Below are 22,669 nucleotides of genomic sequence, written 5' to 3' on the forward strand. Positions count from 1 at the left end.
TTTGTGGAAGGAATTCATGACACCATATAAGAATGTTTCTTTAATTGGAAACTGGATACACTCTACTAAACATTTTATTGGAATATTTATTTCACACTTTAGGAATGATCCTGAGAGAAATGGCTTTGTGATTAACTGTGATTGCCCACACGTGAAAAATGAGTAAAGGGACAAGAATGAATTTGCAATTCATAGGGCAGGCCTCCAATTCTTTATTCATTTTCTAACATTTTTACCAGTACCATTTCTCCCAAAGATAATAATATTAAGCAGGGCATCTAACACCAAAACTAGTCAGTTTGGTACCCTGTTATGTCTTATTGCTATTTCAATCTTTGATACAATTTGGCCATATATAGGAAGCTAGGATATCATTATAATCCTACAAGCAGTTTCATTTGAATAGAGGGAAAAATGAGACCCAAGACCCGGGCTGCTTTTATGTTCTTAGATAATATTCCTAACTCGCAGTGGCATTTTGGTTAGTTTGTTATAGTTTTAAATTTTTGATTTGAGGATTTTTTATTTTTTTGTCTTTTTAGGGCCATACCCGAGGCATATGGTAGTTCCCAGGCTAGGGGTTGAATCTGAGCTACAGCTGCCAGCCTGTGCCACAGCCACAGCAACTATAGTTTTAGATTTTTGAATGAATAGATCCTGTACACTATACAAGTACAGTCCCTGGATGAGCAGCAAATTGCCTAGTAAAAACTTAAGAAGAGTGTGTTCCCTTGTGGTGCAGTAGGTTAAGTTTCAACTGGAAACTTGTGAGAAATGCAGATTCTCAGGTCAGTCCAATACCTACTGAGTCAGAAATTCTGTGTTTTGGGGGGGTTGTCTAAAGATCTCTGTTCAAAATAAGCCCTCCAAGGTGATTCTGAAGCCCATTAAGATTTGAGAACTGCCGAATTACACTATCCAGCTCTCTTCACCTTGCTTTGCATTTCAATAAGCGTAGAGTGCAGCCCTGATTTAGCAAAAGGATAGTTCACTGCCTTTCACTAAACCTGCTGGCTTTGAGTTTCATAAAAATGCTCCAACAACTGTGCTAAGCAGACATAGAGGAAATATGTGAGTTTTCCCCCACTTTCCCTTTTTTGGAAGGAAGCATGGTATATAAACTTGTGGTTGCCAAGAGGGAGGACGAGGGAGTGGGATGGATAGGGAATTTGGGGTTAATAGATGCAAACTATTACCTTTGGAATGGATAAGCAGTGAGATCCTGCTGTGTAGCAGTGGGAACTATGTCTAGTCACTTATGATGGAGCATGATAATGGGAGAAAAAAGAATGTATACATGTATGTGTAACTGGGTCACCTTGCTGTACAGTAGAAAATTGGCAGAACGCTGTAAATCAGATATAATGGAAACAAAAATCATTATTAAAAAATAAAAAGAAGAAAAAAAAATAAAGGCAGGTCTTTAAAGGTCACATTTCAAGTTCTGATGTGTCTCCATAGTTGTGAGGCTTGAAACCAGTTGCTTAACCCTTTTAACTTTTGTGTTCCTCACCTATAAGCACATTCCTCACGGCACTGTTTTTAGTGTGAAATGAGATCCGGCAAACTCTAGCACATACAGTGCCTTTATGTGAATTTAAAAAAGGTGCCCCTCTGAGTGGAGGGGACTAACATTGTCCATGTGTCTTCCTAAATATGGCAGGGAGAGCCAAACTGGGTTTCAGTCCTGACTTCTGCCTGCTCATCTAGACTCCCTTGTCTAGGGGATATATATATATGTGTGTGTGTGTTTGTGTGTGTGTGTGTGTGTGTGTGTGTGTGTATGTGGAGTTCTTGAATGATATAATATGTGTGAAGCAGCTGTTGTATAAGATTTTCTTTTTATACAGTATATTACTTACATAATACCATATTACACACAAACATAATTTTCTTTTTTGGCCACACCCATGGCATGCAGAAGTTCCTGGGCCAGGGATCAAGCCTGTGCCACAGCAATGACAACGCTGGATTCTTAAACTGATAGGTCACCAGGGAACTCCAAACTTAGTTTTCTTATATGTATCTATCACAGTTCATGGAAAAGATAGCACTTGGTAATCATTTAATTATCAGTGAAGATGCTTAACTTGTCTAGTAAAAGCTTAAGAAGAGGGGATGCCCTTGTGGTGCGGTGGGTTAAGAACCTGGTGTTGTCACTGCAGCAGCCTGGTTTGCTGCTGTGACATGGATTTGATCCACGGCCCAGGAACTTCCACATGCCTTGAGCATGGCAAAAACAAAACAAAACAAAAAAACTTAAGAATTATCATCTTTGCCAATGCTGTGATGCATGGGTCAAATTAACAGGTTAATTTAAAGCATTCAATTTTGTGATTAGATATAGTCTATATGGAAGGAATACTGTTTTCATATTTGCTACTCAAATACCACTCATGACTTATCTACTGACTGATGACATAATTTAAATAGGGGACTAACATCCCAAAATAGTAAGACTTAGATACACATGAAATGTGGAGAGGATATTCCCTCACATGATATCATGTAGGTGCTGAAGATGGGCCTCAAATCTTTTTTTTTTTTTTTTTTTTTTGTCTTTTTGCCTTTTCTAGGGCCGCTCCCGTGGCATATGGAGGTTCCCAGGCTAGGCGTCCAATCAGAGCTGTAGCCTCCGGCCACAGCCACAGCCACAGCAACTCGGGGATCCAAGCTGCGTCTGCAGCCTACACCACAGCTCACGGCAACGCCAGATCCTTAACCCACTGAGCAAGGCCAGGGATTGAACCCGAAACCTCATGGTTCCTAGTCAGATTCGTTAACCACTGTGCCACAACGGGAACTCCAAGGGCCTCAAATCTTTTTTTAGGGGCAAAGGTTAACAGGGAGAAAAGTCTGGGCTTCTGCAAAAAGAGGCTGAAGGGGGAGATACAAGAAGGGGAAGAGTGATGTTTTTGGCTTTTTCACAAATTTACCTGGGTTGACCGTTCCTGGAGTTTTGTATTTAAGAACTTGAGTGTTCTCACCCTAGGAAAGGCATACAACCTACTGTTATATTTGGTTGTCTTAGACTTTGGTATTCACTTTTGACCCAGCTCATTATTACTTACTATCATTTCCCTGATGTAAGGAGCTGGGGTCCTGCCTAAAACTTATCATTATATATTAACCGGCACAATGAACATGATGGAATAAAACACGGGCTTTAAAAGCAACATATTCTTTAAAGGCTACACCAACTCCTTGTCTATACATCACTAGGTTATAGTACTGCTGCCATAATTAAATGCTATATGAAGAAATGTAACAAGATATTATGTGGACAAAGTTAAATGCTAACCTAAATAACATCATTAAAATGTAACACAGGAAATAAAATTGGAAATCACTATTAGAACACTGCTCATGTTACGAGATGTCAGAATCATGCATAATGCAAGAGTGGAACTGCTTACAGAGACTTTACACAAGAGAATTTAAACTTGCTTCTATGGACATGAGGAACTGCTCTTTGAAGCATGGGCTCTGATGAGATTCTGCCTGGTGCTAACAACATTCCAAGGGACTGTTCTCTTTCCATCTGATGCATATTTATTTATAGGGTGCTGAATGAAGGCATGTTCCTATTCCTTGGCAGATGGCTTGTCCACCATATTTTTCATTAATCACCTTTTCTTTGGCATCTTCACCATTGCTTTATTATTGATCTGTTTTTTGAACCCTCTATGTGAATAAACCAACAACCACAAAATTGCCCATTGATCAATGTCAGCAAACACATTCTTGCAAACACAACCTTTAACTCTTTTTCTCCCTGAACCCTCGTTCCGTTTCATCTCTCAGGCAAAGGCCTGAAAAAACAGATGATCCTTATATTATTCCCTGAAGGTCAACAAATCCAGACTTCGCTAGGTTTACAAGGCTGAACATAAAGCTCATCTCAAAGAGAGTACTTTTCCTCTGCTGCACAGATTTTAAGTCCAAAGGTCTTTCTTACGCATTCTACCATTTCCCTCTACTCTGTATTAGACTGTAGATCACATATTGGTTTTTGTTGCCACATACAGAGAAATCACCATCTCTGAATACATGTACCAAATACAAACATATTTATCCACATACTAACCTCTCTAATTTTGACATAATTAGAGAAAGGGCTATTTAATTAGTGAAAAGTCTTAAATTATAGATGGCTGATTACTTCTGAGTACATAAAGTAATAGCAGGAAATGACTAACAAAGTGGTGCCAAGTGTAAGACCTGCCAGGCCTGTTTTAATGAATAGCTAAAGATCACTGAAATTAGCACATTAATTGTATGCATGTAAATTGCTTCTGCTAAGTGCATTAAAATATTATTCTATTTGTAATCATGTTGAGATTATTTATTTGGTTAGTACACCCTTTTCACAATTATTCATGAAAGACAAAAAAGTGAAGTTCTAGGTAGTCCCTGCCTAAATAGGAACACTACCAATTCCATGCCCCCCATTTTATCCTGCACATCAAGGACTCATGACTTAGCTTTAAAAAAATCCAAGTTGCACATAGAATAAAAACCCTCTTCAAGGTAACCATTTCCTCGTTTCCTGTCTTTCTTTCAGACTCTTTTGGAAGGTGAGAGAGATCTCAAGGTCCAGATCAGACTCCCCAAGTGTGCACCCCCAGAAGGCTCCACCACTCCAGAGCTGTGTAACCTTGGGTGCATTGCTAACTAACTCCACACCTTAGTTTCTCTTCTGCCGTCTAGGATTGTTGTGGGAATTAAGTGGATAAAATGATGCTTTGAAAGTGTTTCTCAAACTTCTGTGGTGATGATAAAAATCACCTGGGGGCATTTGCTAAAACCAACATTTTCCCCAGGCTCCTCCTCTGAAGCCTCTGTACCTACTGATTCACTGGGGGACACCAGCCACCCTCAGAGATTATTATCATCTGGGAAACACAGTTTGGAGGCACCTGACTTAGGTAGTTTTTTCTCTGTCACACTCTGTGTACTGTATATTGTATTAGTGAGCCAAGAAAAACAAAGGAAAAGTAGACTGAGGATGTAGAGCCCAAAATGTCATCATAGCTCTGACAAATTTGCCTTCAGTAGAGAGGAGCTCACCCTCTTATAGAAGGAGCAGTTTTCTCCACAGTCAAACAGTTTCATTGGTTCAAAAGGCACATCTCTTTCTGTGTTGGAATCTGTTCCTTTTGAAGTTCTGTCTATTGTTCTTGCCTGATATTTGGAGCAACATGGAACAAGTCTACTTGGCCATCTGCAGACTTTTAAAACATTAAAAGAGCTCTCATACCTCCCCTTGATCTTCTCTTTACACGCTAAATATACCAAGTTCCTACATCCATTATTGGTCATAAAACAGGGTTTCTATAGTTCTCACAATCTTAGTCACCCTCCTCTGGAGCCAACTTGAGACTACCAATTTTCCTCTTAATTTTTTTTTTTTTTTTTTTTTTTTTGGTGACAGAATTGTATAGAACACAATAAATTTCAGAATGAGACAGAATAAAGACAACCCATATTTTTACCAAAGGATGCTCAAAATAGATGATCTGAAAAGAATGAGGCACTTAAAAGTTTCTAATGCCAGTTTGCCAGTTCTTTGACTTCCTATATGACCTTAGATGGGTCATTTAACATATCTAAATACTAGATAATTGATCTTTGAAACTGGGATAGCAATCTGTCTACCCACCCATCTCCTAGGATTGTTCAGAGGTTAAAGTAGAAGAGAAAGCATTTTCAATTATTATATGCTACTTTTATGATGAAATCAACATAGCCATGAAGCTCTCTTAAAAATAATAGCTAAATAAATGTTAAGATATATTTTAAAACTAAAAAAAAAAAGAAAGAAAATGGCTCATTCCCTGAACACTCCATAGAAAGTAAAATTTATTTATTATTTTTTAATTTTTGGCAGCATCTGCAGCATGCAGAAGTTCTAGAGCCAGGAGTCAAACCCATGCCACAGCAGTGACTTGAGCCATAGCAATGACAATGCCTGATCCTTAATTAACCTGATGAACCACCAAGGAACCCCAAAGTCATTAGGTTTTTTAGGTTTTTTTTCTTGCTTCTATAGAAAATAAAGAATCATACATTAGCTCATATCAAGCTCATGACAATTTAATAAAGTTCCATGATTCTTTTTTTTTCTTTTTAACATAGATTGTTATAAATCTAGTTTCCCTTGAGTCTGCAAACTAAAATTCTGAACTTAAAAATAATACCTTTTATACTTCCAGGAGAGTCAGTAGCTAGGAGACTGGACTACTACAAAAACTTAAAGACTTACCTGTTAGGTCTGAAGCAAGAACTAGATACCACCCTCAACTTTCTTGAGTTTATTGGAATTCTCTTCAGGGAGGAAAATGAAGTCGCAGGAGTGTTTTATTTCTCAGTTCTTTTCTGAGATTTTATTATCGGAACTTTCCTCTCTTTTTTTTCCTTTTCTTTTGGTGTGATCTTAAGGTCAAATTTAGAGGAAATGAGAAGTCTCTCTCGCACAAAAAAAAAAAAAAAAAAAAAAAAAAAAAAAAAATGGGGCTTAGATACATGGGAGAAATAACTTCATTATAAATATAAAGACTTAGCCTTGCTGATCTTTTATTTTATTTTATTTTATTTTATTTTATTTTTTTTGCTTTTTGCTATTTCTTGGGCCGCTCCCGCGGCATATGGAGGTTCCCAGGCTAGGGGTCGAATCGGAGCTGTAGCCACCGGCCTACACCAGAGCCACAGCAACGCAGGATCCGAGCCGCGTCTGCAACCTACACCACAGCTCACGGCAACGCCGGATCCTTAACCCACTGAGCAAGGGCAGGGACCGAACCCGAAACCTCATGATTCCTAGTCGGATTCGTTAACCACTGCGCCACGACGGGAACTCCCTGATCTTTTAAAATAATATTTAATTATCAAGGGTGTGTTTTTTTTGTGTTTTTTTTTTTGTCTAAGGGTGAGATTAAATAGAAAAATAAAGAAGACTGGAAGGAAATAAACCAAAATATAAATGATTAGTTCCACTCAGTGAGATTACAAGTCTTTTCTCTTTATACTTCTCTATATTTTCTAAATTTTCTACAATATGCATGTATTACTTTTATAATCAGAAACATGTTAGTAAGAAAGTGAAAGAAATCAAAGTTCTTTAACTTTGGAAAAGTGGATGTTTGTATTAGAAACAAAGTTTCATGAATCTATTTTTATTAGTGTCAACTCCAGGAAGTGGGAAAGGGACTTTCTTTTTCTCCCTTTTTTATTTCATCTGACATGTGGGAGCCTCTTTTAATGACAGATTTTCAATGAGGGAATGGCACCTGGGGTAACAATCAAGGGAGATTGCATTACACTGTGACAAAATCTTTAGAAACGCTTTTCTGTCTGGGTGAGCAGACAGACTGCAACAGGTGTAAATCCTTTTTCTTTTTAAAAGTAATTTTCAGGCACACTTACATCTTACATATTGAGATGCACACTGATTATAAACAAAAGAAAACTGGCCCATTTCCAAATAGTATTAAGGTTCTTACTTCCACATTAATGTTCTGGTCTAAATTTAGGAAGTTAGGGCAGTAGTACCTGATCAGTAGACTGAAAACTCTGTGAAAATAAGAATATTTGTCTGTCTGTTCTTAACTCATTTCTGGATCCTTAGCATCGGGCCTCAGGCCTGATGTTTATTAAGTGCCAATTGAACACGGCAGAAACAAGTCCTTAAACCAGCTGACCAGGATAGTCCTTTCTTCCTGGGGCAGGGTGCCTGCATAAAGGACAGAGAAACCCTAAGAGACTTAGGCAGAAGGCGACTGAGTAGACTCTGTTATAATGCAGACAGAGGAGGAGCTGGTAGTGGGGGGCTGGGAATCCGGCTGGAATCTCCTCCACATTGTCACTGAACTGTGGAAGCTTTTGTACTTCGGACAATGGATAGCAAAGACCATTGTTAAAGCTCTTTGTCTTGTTCTTTTTTGGGGAGTGGGGGGCAGGGGCAGGGAGTAGATTACAGATGGCTGTAAATTCACTCTGACATGTTTGAGAAAGGGTTAGGACAGGGCCTGGAGTGACAAAGTGACAAATATCAGTGTCAGTAGGCCACGCTTCTGCCAGAGACAGGGACTTTGGCATACACTGTGAACTACCAGAACAGGTGAGTAAAGCAAGGAGGGGCCAGGCCTTGGGAACAAGAGGCTCATTGTGGCTTCATAGAGACTCCTGTGCTATTGGGCTTAAACTCTGTAAACTCAGGATGGAGGTTAGGAATGACCTTTGGGTTTGGGGTGTGGGGAAGGGCAGATGAGAATCAAGTGGGTAAAGCTCTTGGACATTTGGTCTGAGGAGATTGAGAAAAGGAGGATGGTGTGGGGTGGGTGCTAAGAGGCCTGTCTGACCTCAAACAGTAAAGCAGGGGACATCGTTTGAGGGCAAGCTAGAGAAGACAACTCATTAACTGCCACATACCTGCAATTTGCTGACATGCATATAACTAGCACTGCAAAATTCCTCTCTGTTTAGTAAAGCTGCAGAGATTCTTATGTCTTGAAATACTGGCTGGAATGTGTGAGGATCCAAATGACTCACTATGAAAGTCAGCATTAGGGAGATCTGCCTTCCCAAAGCTGGAGTTTCAAGAGAAAAACCACTTTTGTCCCATGGTGGCAACAGAACAGCAAGAATTTCTCATTGAGGTGCAGGACAATACACACCACATTCAACAGACTTTTGGGAGTCAGCACCTTGACCCAAAGTGGTGACTCAGGGTGAGAATTTTAAGTACTGTGAGACACTTGAGAGAAATATGTATAGGGGCTTCTGAACCTCTCCTATTCACACAATCTGGACAGCTTCATATTAAGGCTAGATGTGGTTTCCAAGGAATAATATATCCCTAGAGGTATTCAAACACAGCATTGCTAAACTAACCTATTCTAGATTCCATTCTCTACATCAAGAATTCTTTTGAGTTAAAGTCACCAAGTAGCCAATTTACTAGTCAGGTCAATTTGTTGAAATCCAAGTCCTCTGGCCTGGACCATCAACCTTCCTAGGGACTGTTGTAAATCTGTTAATCCCCTTCTAGTTGATCCTACCCACTCTTTCTAGATGAACTTTCCCCAGATACTGCTTCCATCATATTTTTCTCCTGTGCAGTAAGCTTTGGTGGCTTCCTGTGGAGATTTGGGTCACAAGATTTGGTTCCTGAACCAGTAGCATCAGCATTACCTGGAAAGTTGAGAGAAATGTAAATGTAACTGTGAATTCAGACCTAATGAATTAGAAACTTGTTAGTGGGAACCAGTGATGTGTTTTAATAAACCCTGATGCTTGCTGGAGTTGGCCGTTGAAGATACCCTGGAATTCACAGCACTCTATCCTCTACAATCTCCTAACACTTGCCTCTTGTATTTGGTGCTCATTGCTCCTGCCTTGTATTAAGACTTTCTTCTTTTTCTGTCTAATTGATTTCACATTCAGAATTGTAAATTCCTTGAGATCCTGGTCTGTGTGTTTTCTAGGTTTACTAACTTGTGAAATCAGAAAGCTAGAAAAGACCTAGAAAAAACACTGTCCAGCTTCTTTATTTTGCAAACCTTTGAACAGTACCATATGCATGGTGGACATTCAATTAATAATTGCTGAATGAAAGAACATGCCCTCAGGGGCCCATGGAGGTGAATTAAGACTGCTGAGACCTGAGTATCATCACCTTAATTTAGATGGTCCTTTCTGGCACCCTCTCAGGGTTTGTGAAGCCTGGGGAAAGCTTTGGATGCCTGTGCCAGCTTTCCCCCCATGTTCCTTTGCATGGGCTCTGGAATTTGTTTGCTGAACACAACACAGTGTTTTGAGATTAAAAATGGCAGAGCACTGGAATTAAGAAGAAAATAAACACAAAATCAGAATTGATGTTGTTTTCTTATTGCTGCTTTGAGATAAGACATGAAGTATGAATCTGTCATAACCAAGAAATAATATCTTGCCTGAATTTCTAAGGCATAAATAAAAATTAATTGTAGCACACAGCTGTTAATTATCAGGCTTTGGAGCATTCCAGGAGCAGTTGCTCATGAATACCTATTTAGTTCAAGATCCCTCGCTTAATAGGACATGCTGACATCAGCTATGGAGACATTAGCCAATTGTTGATTGGTTGCATCTGCATAGTCAAGGGGTCCAGGCTGCTGGTGACGGTCATTGCACTTGGAAGGGACAGGCTTCCATGGCAGAAATGGGCATGCTTGGCTTATGAAACTACTTTTTCCCCATTCCACAAATGTTCACACCTAAAAAAGGAGATTCTCGACTTCTGAGGTTGGCTTTATGTTGATTCTTCTTCTAAATGAATTGGGCCATGGGTGTGGTAGAAATTTGTGTGTTGTAGGTCACGTTGTGGCAGGCGTTTATCATAGCGGTGTGCTAAATACATAACTTTTATACTGCATTTTAGTGATCAGAGATTAATGCTTTAGGGCCCTGTTAGATTCTCTAAGAAGAATGACCAAGACCTGAAAAATATCTTTACTGTTTTTTTAACAGGAGGACAAGGACAATAGAAATCTTCATATCTCAGAGATGAGAAGAAATTCAAAATGTACTTGATTTTTATGGGTTAAATCCACATACTAATGAAAAGGAGAGAAAATAGGAAAAGAGATACTTTTCCATTTTCCGTGGGCAGATTTAAAAAATTTTAAAAACTACCCTGGATTTTAAAAGCCTATCATTTTACTATAGGTTAAACCTCACATGGGAGTTCCCGTCGTGGTGCAATGGAAATGAATCCGACTAGGAACTGTGAGGTTGCGGGTTTTATCCCTGGCCTCGCTCAGTGGGTTAAGGAACTGGCGTTGCTGTGAGCTGTGGTGTAGGTCACAGACATGGCTCTGATCTGGGGTTGCTGTGGCTCTAGTGTAGGTCGGTACCTGTAGCTCCGATTCAACTCCTAGCCTGGGAACTTCCATGTGCCACTGGTGTAGCCCTAAAAAAAACCCAAAAAAACCTCACATGGACTTGCCTAATTTTTCTGTGGTTGTTGTACTGGGATTTGGTTATCTAAAAATGCTACTACTTGTTGTTCAGAAAGTTTCAGTGTAGTTATGTTGATTGTAATTTCACAACTGCGGGCCTGGTTTCCTGATCTTGTTATTGTCAAGTGCTTCCTATATTCCAGTTTCTACTGCTCAGCATAATTTAACAATCTAAGCTTACTGTGGCCAGACCTGACCTAGGAGAGGGGGCATTTAAAGAATTCTAACACTTTTCTCATCAGCATCAAGTTTTAGTTTGACTTCTAGTCTGCCTTTGGCTTCTGCCATATATATGTCTCTTGTTCCTTGGATTCAGTGTCTACCTTGCACTTTGGTTCTGGTGCCTGGATTTTTGTGTTATTACCAAGGACTGAGCTCCAGGTCTGCCTAAGTCCTCTAAGGACACTTAAGACTCAACCTTACACTTGCCATTCCTCTTCTTTCTCAGCCACTAGGGTCCAGGCCTTGCACCACATGCTGACTGAGCCTCTACATCAGATTAGGCTGTCTGATGCTGCCTGCCTGAATGTTGGGGCACTTTTTGCTTCTGGATTCCTCTGCACCATGCTGTGATTTTGTATTGAGTCATTTTTTGCCTCCTGATTCCAGTTTCCTGGCTGCATAATCAACTCTTATGTATTGCCATATTCTTCAGCTACTTTGTTCTGCCTGCCAGACTAGACATCCTCCCAGCACCTGCAGCTGGGCCATCCTCCCTGGTGGCAGGTCTAGTTTCAGGTCCCAGCTTCTTCTACTATGACCCTCTCAGGCCTGGGTTAACAAATTCAACTGATGTAAAATATGTCTTTCAAAATGTTTGTTTCAAATACTGTCGTTTAATCATTTTTCACTCCAGTTAGGTGGTGTTACACTTTAAGAATTACTTCCACGCTTTTTATTGCTCTATGTGGATTGTGAAAATGGTTGTCTTTCCCTATTTCGCAGGTCTTTTAAATGATAACATGCAAACGAACCTTGCTTTTAATGGACATTCTGAGCGTAATTCTTTAGGGAAGAACTTATAAAGCATGATATAATCTAGTGAAATTATATCTATTTCTCTCCTGATGTCCATGACAGGAACTCTGGGCCTAATTATTGCACTTATTTATTGCCCTCAATCTAGATTATTGTCCTAGTCTAGGTACAAAGAGCTGAAGAATAGGCAAAATCGAAGAAAATCTATTTTTGCATGAGTGTGTGTGTGTGTGTGTGTGTGTGTGTGTGTGTGTGTGTTGGGAAGTTGAATGGTGAGAAAGGGCAGAACAAATGAACTCTGTATTTGACAAATGTAGAGAGATTCCTGTTAATATAGTAGTTATCAATTATGTGAATGCTTATGTTGTATCAGGCAGTATGCTAAACACTTGAATTACCTCATTAAAGCCCCCTTAACTTGGCACTAATTTTGTTTCCACTTCACAAGAGAGAAAACTGAGGTTAAGAGAGGATAATTAACTTACCTGAGTCCAATTACAAAATAATTGCTGGATTAGAGAGATCTGCTTCCCAGCAATGCGGTCCAAATTTGTATCCTTTGGATTAGCCTCCGCTTTGCCATTCTTCACTCTGATGTCTCCAGGTTACTCTTCTGTAGGTGGAGAAGTGGTAGAGAAGGTGGGAGGAAAATAACTAACATTGACTAATTATTTTCTGAGAATTTTTAACATACAATATCTGCTTAGTCTTCAGAAAAATATTAAGTGGTATTATTATCACCATTTAAGAGGGCAAAACAGGGGCAGGAGTATTAAATGACTTCATATTGTAGGCAGCTGTAGCTTCTTTACCTGACTGTTATTACTATTCCATTGTGGCAGTCTACCACATTATCCTGAGAGTGGACCTTTGGATTTTTCCAAGGTTTTTGTCTTGTAAGTAGTTCCTCTCTGAACATCTACATGCACATTTCTTTCTTTCTTTCTTTTTTTTTTTTTTTTTTTTTTTTGTCTTTTTCCTTTTCTTGAGCCGATGCTGTGGCATATGGAGTTTCTGCTCCTGTGGCATATGTAGGTTCCCAGTCTAATCAGAGCTGTAGCTGCCAGCCTACGCCACAGCCACAGCAGCGGGGGATCCGAGCTGCATCTCTCACCTACACCACAGCTCACTGCAATGCTGGATCATTAACCCACTGAGCAAGGCCAGGGATCGAACCCGCAACCTCATGGTTCCCAGTCGGATTCGTTAACCACTGTGCCACGATGGGAACTCCTATATGCATTTCTAATGAACATTTTGCACAGCTTTTTCTTAGGTATATATACAAGTATATATGTTGAAAATAAATACTTAAGGCAATACATGAAAAAGAAGTTCATGCATAGAGTAGTGATGAGTGTGTCATGAACCTGTAATTCTGTGCACTTGAGGTTAAAAAAGAATTCTGGGAGTTCCCATCATGGCTCAGCAGAAACGAATCTGATTCACATCCATGAGGATGCAGGTTCAATCCCTGGCTTCACTTAGTGGGTTAAGGATCCAGCATTGCTGTGAGCTGTGGTGTAGCATCGGCACAAGAAAAGGAAAAAGTCACATATGCAGCTTGGATCTGGTATTGCTGTGGCTATGGCATAGGCCAGCTGCTACAGCTCCGATTCGACCCCTAGCCTGGGAAGCTCTATATGCTGCCAGTGCGGCCCTAAAGACAAAAAAAAAAAAAAAAAAAAAAAAAGAATTCTATAACCCGAGGTCTCACCTCTCTCCCCTGAAACAGTTACCTAACTTGGTGATTTATCTAGGGCAACGGAGTGGTGAAGCTGGGACTGAACCTAAGTTCTGTAATTGCAGACAGTCCCCAGGCCTGTCCCACTTTAACACAGGAACATCACTCTGGCCATTTTCCTTGGGTGTCCTGAGAAGTAAAAACGTCACAGGTTCAGAGGAGGATTAATACCACTGAGTTGAAAGCCTGTTTCTGCAGGAGGGCTTTGGTTTTGAAAAATGACTCAAGACTGTTTATATTGCTTCACCCATGGGCCTATGTGCTGCTAAGCTTGAAATGAAAAGAATGGCTTTGTGGTTTAGTTTTATGATGGAACCAATGCCATAGAATTATGATCCAATGCATATAACATTGAAGGATAACAATTGAAAGTCCAATAATTCTTGCCATTTATCTTTACCAGAGGATCTCAAAGAGTTTTATGAGGAATTATAGACTAAGAATTTGGAAGGGTTATGTGCAATTTATGGTTTTAGAAAGGAAGTGCTAAAGTTTTCTGGAATGCTCAAGGCTGTCATTAGAGAGGGCCTGAAGAGAGCCCAGGATCACTGACTCTTTGGCTAGGAACCTGGCAGGACTAGATGTGACCAAATGATTCAGTGATCCTAAATGGCTTCAACTTGCTTTGCATGGCAGCATTAGTTTTCCAGGGGGCCTGCTGCTTGACAGAGGACACAGAAGAGCTGGCAGCAGTTGGTTCCCCAGAACCTTTAAGACGTAGTGATACTGTTGGTCACATTAATACAGCTTTTGTAACATACTCTTTCTGATTAGGGTTTCTCCCTCTTTAATTGGAATTTTAAGCACCATAATGATGTGAGGCAGCTGAAGTTTTTAAACAGTGCAAATATAAATGGTTGTCCTAAATTATATTTGGGAGAAACTCTACTTGAAGTATTTAGGTTAATAAATAAAGACACTGAATTAATAGAAGCTATTTTAAGGCTAAATATGCAATTCTATAAAACTTTGGCGATCTGTATGCTTTCTGGTGGCTGGCCATTGGATTTTTAATTGAATTACTACAGAAAATTCTGCACAAAATATTATCAGATTTAACCACCCACTGAGTGGTTATTTGTTACTGTTTTATTAGGCTAAACCAAAGGTCACACATCTCTTTTGCTGCACTGATTTTCAGCCCAGAGGGGTAAAGTTTTACAATGAGATGATGAAATTTTAGAAAAGAGCAAGAACTTAATAAAAGGATAGTACTCAGTTATTTTCTTTAGAAAAATAAAAACTTTCATTACTATTTTACATGTGCACCCGTAGCTTTTTAATAGTTCGCTTCTCTGATGTTCACATTCTGAAGCTTGTAAGCAGTCTGGGGTTGAAACTGGAAGGGGAGTTGTGAGGGCACAGAGGTGCTCTTGGAGAAAAGATCAGTCAGCAAACCCAGTGTCGATAGCATCCACATTTCAAGTGTAGCACCTTCTGGCCACATCCTTCTAAAAGTTCAAAATGTAGGTGGAAGACAGTGGGACTGGACTAGTCAACGCATCAGATGATCATTTCAGAGTCTATACATCTTTATTTGGTCATAATAAGTGGTTAGGAATGCCCCTCTTGTATAACCTATTATGAGTCAGTGGGTCTCCTCTTATGCCTGAACTTTATTCATTCAGTGGTTCTCAAAGTGCAGTTGCCAGACCAGCAGCATCACTCAGGAACTGGTTAGAAGTGGAGATCCTCATTTGTTCATGCAGACCTGCTGAATCAGAAACTCTAGGGATGGGACCCAGCAACCTGTTTTCAAAGCTCTCCATGTAATTTTCATGCCTGCTGAAGTTAGAAAACAACTGATTTAAATTCTTTTGGGAGTTCCCATTGTGGTTCAGATGACTGGTATCCATGAGGATGCAGATTAAATCCCTGGCCTCCCTCCGGGGGGTGAAGATCCAGTGTTGCCTACAAGCTGTGGCATAGGTTGCAGACCAGGCTTGGATCCAGCATTGCTGTGGCTTTGGTGTAGGCTAGCAACTGCGCTATGATTTGTCCCCTGGCCTGGGAACTTCCATATGCCTTGGGTGTGGCCTTAAAAATGAAAAAAGAAAAAAAATACTGATCAGTGTAGGCTTTTTGGTTAACAATATCAGAGTGACTTTCCCAATGTCTCTCTCAATAAGTGTTACCCTGAAAAGGAAAATACACTTAATTTGTAATGCGGCACTCTGCAGTGGTTACTATCATGTTTTAGTTCCTTTGTTACTTATACTCAGGAATGAGTAGTTGCCCTCACAGATTATTCATTTTCTTTCCCTTTAAGATTAGCTCTTAAGCTTTTTATTTAGTATAAAAGGTCATCTTCAAAGAAAATTGTTGTCTGATGCTTCAGTTATTTAATTCTCTGGAGAGTCACTGAGAAGCAAAATTGGTTCATGACAACATTTCTTCCCTTTTTAAAAGAGGGATAGTCGTTTCAGTGTCAATAATGATTAGTGAAATTTTTTCTTCTGCAGGAGCAGCCAGAGGTTCAGTGGCCATGAGTTTGTTGTCTTAGGACTTCTAAGTTGGCTTTTAGTCTGCTTTAGGCAGCAGATTCATCCAAGGGCTTTAATACTCTCAATTTTGCTTCAAGTAGTATGTGAAAATGGGGAAAAATCAATCACAAAGGATTTTGGAGTGCAAGAGGTTTATGGAGACACATGGGCTAAGGTTGTGGCATGTGAATTCATATGTATTATACACCCAATAATTTCTAAGGTATGAAATCCAGAAGAATCATGCACTTCAGGTTTAGGGAGATTTCATGTGATATGACTCTCCTTTGCATCTTGTCAGGCAAATGATCTTGGGGTTGAATGGTATCCTTGTATATGAGCACATCCTGCTCTTGTAAAGAGGTTCCTCAGGCTGGCACATCAAAAAGGGAGAGTCAGGGCCTGGAATTAGGTATGTGTCCTGTGGGAATGAAATAGCAGGTTTGGGGAGTTCCCGTTGTGGTTCAGCAGTAACAAACTAGTATCCATGAGGATGCAGGTTCCATCCCTGGCCTCGCTCGGTGGGTTAAAAGATCTGGTGCAGTGAGTGAGCTGTGGTGTAGGTCACAGATGTGGCACGGATTTTGTGTTGCTGTGGCTCTGGCTGTGGTGTAGGCTATGCCTTGGGTGCTGCCCTAAAACAACAACAACAACAACAACAAAACAAAACAAAACAAAAAAGAAAGAAAAATAGGTTTGGATGTAAACACTTGTAATCCAGCAATCACTGAGAATTTGGGGAGGCTCCGCATGGGGAGGTAGGGATGATCAGGGTGTTGACACTCTACCAGGAAGACCAAGAAGTATGGTCAAGGTGGGAGAGAAGTGGGCCTGCAGGAAGCCAGGAATCTGAATAATTGTAGGGACTCCTTGGATAGCATTTCTTGTGGCTCTGGTGGGGAAATGGGTGGGAGAATGTTTCTGAGAATTGTGTTGAGTACTAGTTTCACTACCTGAGCAGTTTTTTTTTTTGTTTGTTTGTTTTGTTTGTTTGTTTGTTTTTGTTTTTTTCTGAGTGAAGCCTGCTATTGATATCACAGGCTCTGGACTGGTGGCTGGATTTATAGCTGAACTCTGGCCAGCACTGCTCAGCTTTGTCCCCCAAACTTCAGTGTGTTCATTTGTTCAGAAAGAGGGAAGAATTGAACTATAGAGCCCAGGCCTGGGAGGTAGCTTGTAAAGACAAAAGTTTTGAAGTCCGCAAACCCTGAACACCTTCCAGGTGCCAAGTGCCAAGGAGACACTAAGGATAAAGTGATGAGCAAGACTTTCTGCCCTCAGGGGGCACCAAGCATAGTGAAGAAGACATATCTAAACAGGTTATTAAAATCCAAGGGGATGGTTTCTGTAAGTATAGAATATTACCTGAATCAAATAACTTTTTCTTCTGCCTGAGGAAGACAGCTAAATCTTCTTAGAAGAAGTGATACTGTCATTAGACCAGGCAGCAAAGAGGGGAAGGGACACTTCAGGCAAAATGAAAAATGTTTAAAGAAATATGGTGCTCTCAGGAAATGGTTTATTGCTAAGTTTTCACAGAAGCAGAAGATATCCAAGGGCACCTGGTGGACTAGAAGTTGGACAGGTGACATGGGGCCAGATCACAAAGGACCTGTATCTTTCTGGGGGAATAGGGAGCAGAGCATTAAATGGGAGAGTGGTAGGATCCAGTTTGTTTTAGAAAGATTATTTAGAAAGCTCATTTGTGAAGGGTGAATTTAGAGCCTTGTCAAAGTATGGTTCAGGCACAATGAGTGCCTGACTCAGGGCCATTTCAAGGCAGTGGAGAAGCCAGGTTAACTTTCAGAGTCTTGACTTTGCCTAGCCAACTTCTCTTTTTAGTTCTATCTGCACCTCTTTGGGGTCTGTTCTGGCTCCTACCTTGATAGTTGCTATCTCCATAGTTTCTTCTTATATAGTAGATTGATAGAACTTGAGCCTACAGTCGCTCATTTATTACATGGAATTTTTTTCTCTCTCAAAGACTTTACCAAACTTTCCTAATAGTGTGGAACTGAAACTTATTACCAAAAAAAAAAAAAAAATGTTAATATATTAGTAAATACATTCTGTCCTTAGATACCATCTTTTGTGACAAGTAATATTCTTTGGACTTGACATGTAATTTAAGTGATTTACACAAAATGCACTAATTCCTTCATGAAAATTTTATGGACATTTGATGTGTGAAGGCACTGTTAGCTTCACTAAAGGGTAACTTAAAAAGTACTGCATGTCCTCTTGCAGAATATACCAACTCTGCTTTATTCTTTACAACTACAAAGCAAGAAACTTTCTAGAAGCATTCAGTTCGTTCATTCATTCACTCATCCACCTATTAATCCATCAGTCAACAAACATTCATTGACTGTCTACTTTGTAAAGGCAAAGTAATGACATGAGGGACACGTTAGGGGTAGTAATAAAAACAGAACAGAGTTCGGATGGATCTCAGAGTTCTTTGAAAGTCCAGAATATAAAAATAACCTCAAGATTTTGGACAACTTAATCTTTAATACTAGGGCCACTTTCATTAAATATTAAAGACCATCTTGGGTTAGGGGCTAGAAAGTAAGGTTTTAGCTTCTTAGATAACCTCTCCTATCTTTGCCTTCTTGTTCCTTTGGTAGTTTCTTGAAGCTTATGATTACTGGACTGTGGAACTGTATTCATCAGGCCATGATAATTTCAAGAAATGGATAATTAAAATCTTTCCCATTATCTCTCTATAGGATTTTCTCCTTAGTCAAAAAGGGACTAGATAAGATAGTATGTTTTCTTAGGCAGATATGATAGAAAATATTCAGTGTACTCCCCCTTACTTCCTTATTGATGGATCTGTTTGCAAATTGATCAGTTCCACAATTTAGCTAGTGGTTGTTTGCATAAATGACTAAGGTTATAAGAGAGCATTTTAGAAGTACCATAGAACCAGTACATTCCAAATTTAGTGATTATGATTAAAGGAGTTCAGAGGAGAGAAATCATTATAGGCTGAGATGATTAGAGAAAACCAATCGGAGAAAGTGGGATTTTTTAAAGAACAGTTAACTCTATGATCCCGTATAGTACCGCATGAAGTGTCCCTCTAAAGCAGTAGTTTTCAAATTTTAGAGTGCATGAAAATCACTTGCGTTACTAGGAAAAATGCAAATTCCTAGAACTCAGCTTTAGAGATTCTGATTGTAGGTCTGAGATATGTCCCCCAAAACTGCTTTTTCAAAACAAACAAACAAACAAAAAACCAAAACCATTAAGTGATTCTGATAGCCATGAAGAATACTGCTTTGGAAATTTGGTAAGTTTCTGCCCAGGAATTTATGCCAGGTTTGATGAAATCTTATTTCTGTGGATTTTGTGTGTCTAGGAGGAAACAACTCCCTGTTGAATTGAGCAATTACTTCAGTGACTCTCTCTCTCCTTTTAGGGAAGCTGAGATCTCCCAGGCCAAGAAGAACGACCTGAGGACTCTATTGCTGAAGGCCATTAAACTCCTTTAGATAAATTCAGAGGGGAAATCTGAGATCAGTACAGCTGTTGTGTCTATGATAGCTTAGGTTAAATCATTGGAAAGATTCAGGGTACTAAGCACTTCTTTAGCATTCAACTCTTGGTCCTTTTCATTGTGAGTTCCTTGTTCCTGCAAAGCTGGCTGGGGTCAGCATAGTGGGTCAAAAAAAATCCCTCAGTGAGAGAGGTTGGGTTTCCCCAATCTCCATCTCAAACCATGTCATTGATGACTTAAACATGTCACCAGATACTCAAGATACAGAAGGTAGGTTCCACCCATGGGAGAATGACCCTCTGAAGAGAAGTTTAAAGTCATCATCAGAGCCGTTGGAGGGGACATCTGAGAGTCAAGTGGGTGATGTTTCACGAGATTCTGTCATGCCTCCAGTCCAGAAGAGGAAGCTAGATCCACTTCCAAAAAAGCATAGACATCTTAGGAAGGTCGTAAGGACAAAGAGAAAGAGAAAGAGAAAGAGCAAGAGGAAAGAGAAAGTGGAGACCCACCACCCTGGTATTCTTCCAGCATCTTTAGTTAGACCACAAAATGAAGAAGATGAGGTGGTAGATAACAAGCTGACCCTACTCAGTGCCAAGGAAGATGGTCCTGACCTTCCCAACAAGGTAGGGGTGAGGCATGGGGTGGCATAATTCTGGGCTTTCCACACTTCCATAGGAAAAATAATGACAACTCTTCATTATAAGGAGCTTGAGAAACAAACTAAGATCCTTGGGCCCAGAGAGCATAAAGGAAATGGCATTGGCATTGAGAGCTTTCAACTTCTTTCTTCCACTTGCAGGAGAGATTGCAGAGTCAGCAGGATGAAGACACCTGTGTGATGCATCAGGAATATCCGATCCAGCCCTGTGAGCTCTCAGTGTCCCAGGAGCTCAGGCCCTCTTCTCCTGCAGAGACATCCTTGGCATCACCACCACTCTGCTTTGGTCGTTTTATAAGCTGTGTCTGCCAGACCTTCTCAAGGTCCAGGAAGAGGAAATCTGGAAGAGAGAGCACCAAGCAGGCTGAGGGAGGAGGTGATGCAAAGGGTCCAAGACCTGGTCTTCTGAGGGTTCTGGGCAAAAACAGAGTAGAGCCTCACTAAAGCCTGTAGCAAGTTGTAATTGCTTTAGGTTTCTCTTGTGTTTAGTTTTATAGTTTTCTCCATGTTATTGTTCCTTTCAGTTGAATTCTGGTCTGTCAAAGAGAAAGCTGTTTTTAAGCTGAGATCCTCAAGCCTAAAGAGGTATAAAGTCAAAGTAACTTTGAGGCTTTTAGTACTATGCCCAGTAGTAAGAGTGTGCTTCCTACTTCTTCCCATTAGACTGAAGTGGAATTCACTCTGGAGCAGTGGTTCCCCAAATTCATGCATATTTCATGCATGTATTTAGTGGGCTTAATTTTCGCTAACTTCTCTGAGCATGGAAGCCATACAATTTCATCATTTTGAGATATGTCTCCTGATGTTGACCCCCAAGCGGAGACTTCTCATGTTCAACCCCTCTCATTCTTTTTTCACCTTTGGCTAGAGATTCATTTTGCATTCTTTATTTTCAGTACTTTGTTGAAATTCTCCCCCTTTTGACCTGGTGTGGCTGTTTCTCCATGGGGGTTGTTATTACTGTTCTTGGACAGGATGCCATTGCCAGCTCTCCCATCTCCAAGAATTGTTCTGTTTCCTTCTGGTTACTTGTTAGTAAGATCCCTGGCTTCTGAGTGTGCCTCTGCTGTTTTTTCTGTGTGGAAAACATAAGTCACACTAGGTAATGCTCCTTCCTTATCATTCTTTAGCCAGACTCTCACAGAATCCTGAGTTCTGAGAACCCTAAACACAGTAAGTGCTTTAAAAAAGATGTCAAGATCATTCCATTTCCCCCTTGTCCTTGCATGCTAGGTTAATCTTCTTCCCAGGATATAAAATAAGAGTTTAAGATAATCTTATACCTTCCTCTGAGGAGGAAGTAGGTTGAAGAAGAGTTTGTGAGTTTTTCTGTAGTTTTAGTTACCTGTTGTTATTTCCACTTTCCCAGTTTCCTAATTCATATAAGATTAATAAATAAAAGTACAAATATCAATAAATGTGTAGAGTATCTTCATAAGAGGGGAGTTATATACGTTATTTTCTTCCTTCTTTAAGATTGACCCTGGATGGTTACTATATTAGCATTAGAGAAGATGACCAATATATTTGTTTTGTTCTTGTCTTGCCTGAAACAGGTCTTTGTACTGTTGAGAGAATTTAGTTGGGGTGGGAATAGAATGCATTGTAAGAGCAGTGGCTGAGATCCTTAAGAGTGCCTTGGAAGTAATTGGTAAAAATTGACCTTGAGGAAGCCTTTTGCATTGTGGTGTGTTAAGGATCTCAAATTAGAATTAGAAATTTTATGAAATGTAATACTTAGTGCTTAGAGTAAAATGGGACCACTTTCTAAAATCAGTCATGCTTTGATACCTTTAGTTGTTCAAAAAGTTGTTGACTTCTTGTTTTATAGAGTATGATGTTTTAATAGATCTAATAGACCATTATAAATGGGCTTAAGCCATTGTATAAGTTTCAAATTATCCAAACTCTATTTATATACATATTTTCTCAATTTAATATAAGAAGCACACTCCCAGGTAAGGCATAATATACATAAAGTCTTGAGTCATAGAGCCTATTATGAAAGGCTCAAAGAAAGGTAGACATTGGTGTTACTGTTAATGTTATTATTGTTATTGTTTCTTATAAGATGTTTCAGGATGAGCTGTTCTAGTATAAAAAAATGATTAGTTGGAGCCTGCTTAGCCATATCTCCAACTCCGTCTCCCATACTGATTTTCACAAAAGCTTTATTTACTCCAAATTTAGAGGACAGATTTCAGATAAGGAAAGATCTATGTAAGCACTTAGTTTTGAAACTCTTTTGCTCATGTATCTTTACTCCTTGCTCACAAACAAGAGAAAGGGTGTCCTCATCTC

General features: G+C 39.8%; 1 protein-coding gene across 2 annotated transcripts; it reads left to right on the forward strand.

Annotated features, from left to right (window-relative positions):
• LOC102157705 lies at nucleotides 7,984-21,782 on the forward strand. 2 transcript variants are annotated; one of them, XM_021070396.1, is made up of 3 exons: nucleotides 7,984-8,119; nucleotides 19,630-20,333; nucleotides 20,510-21,782. In XM_021070396.1, exons 2-3 carry the CDS (start codon nucleotides 19,950-19,952, stop codon nucleotides 20,810-20,812), a joined length of 687 nt encoding a protein of 228 aa, XP_020926055.1. In that variant the 5' UTR covers nucleotides 7,984-8,119; nucleotides 19,630-19,949; the 3' UTR covers nucleotides 20,813-21,782. The 2 variants fall into 2 exon arrangements, with proteins under 2 accessions (XP_020926055.1, XP_020926056.1); XM_021070397.1 differs by lacking the exon at nucleotides 7,984-8,119 and adding an exon at nucleotides 10,098-10,281.

This window comes from Sus scrofa, chromosome 13, assembly GCF_000003025.6.
Source record: "Sus scrofa isolate TJ Tabasco breed Duroc chromosome 13, Sscrofa11.1, whole genome shotgun sequence".
NCBI classification, from domain to species: domain Eukaryota; kingdom Metazoa; phylum Chordata; class Mammalia; order Artiodactyla; family Suidae; genus Sus; species Sus scrofa.

What these genes read in the sequence shown, in the direction of transcription:
- LOC102157705 (XM_021070396.1), top strand. Translation starts at nt 19,950, where the DNA reads ATGTCACCAGATACTCAAGATACAGAAGGTAGGTTCCACCCATGGGAG. An exon ending in GTCCTGACCTTCCCAACAAG is followed by an intron (nt 20,334 to 20,509) that starts GTAGGGGTGAGG and finishes TTCCACTTGCAG; the next exon opens with GAGAGATTGCAGAGTCAGCA.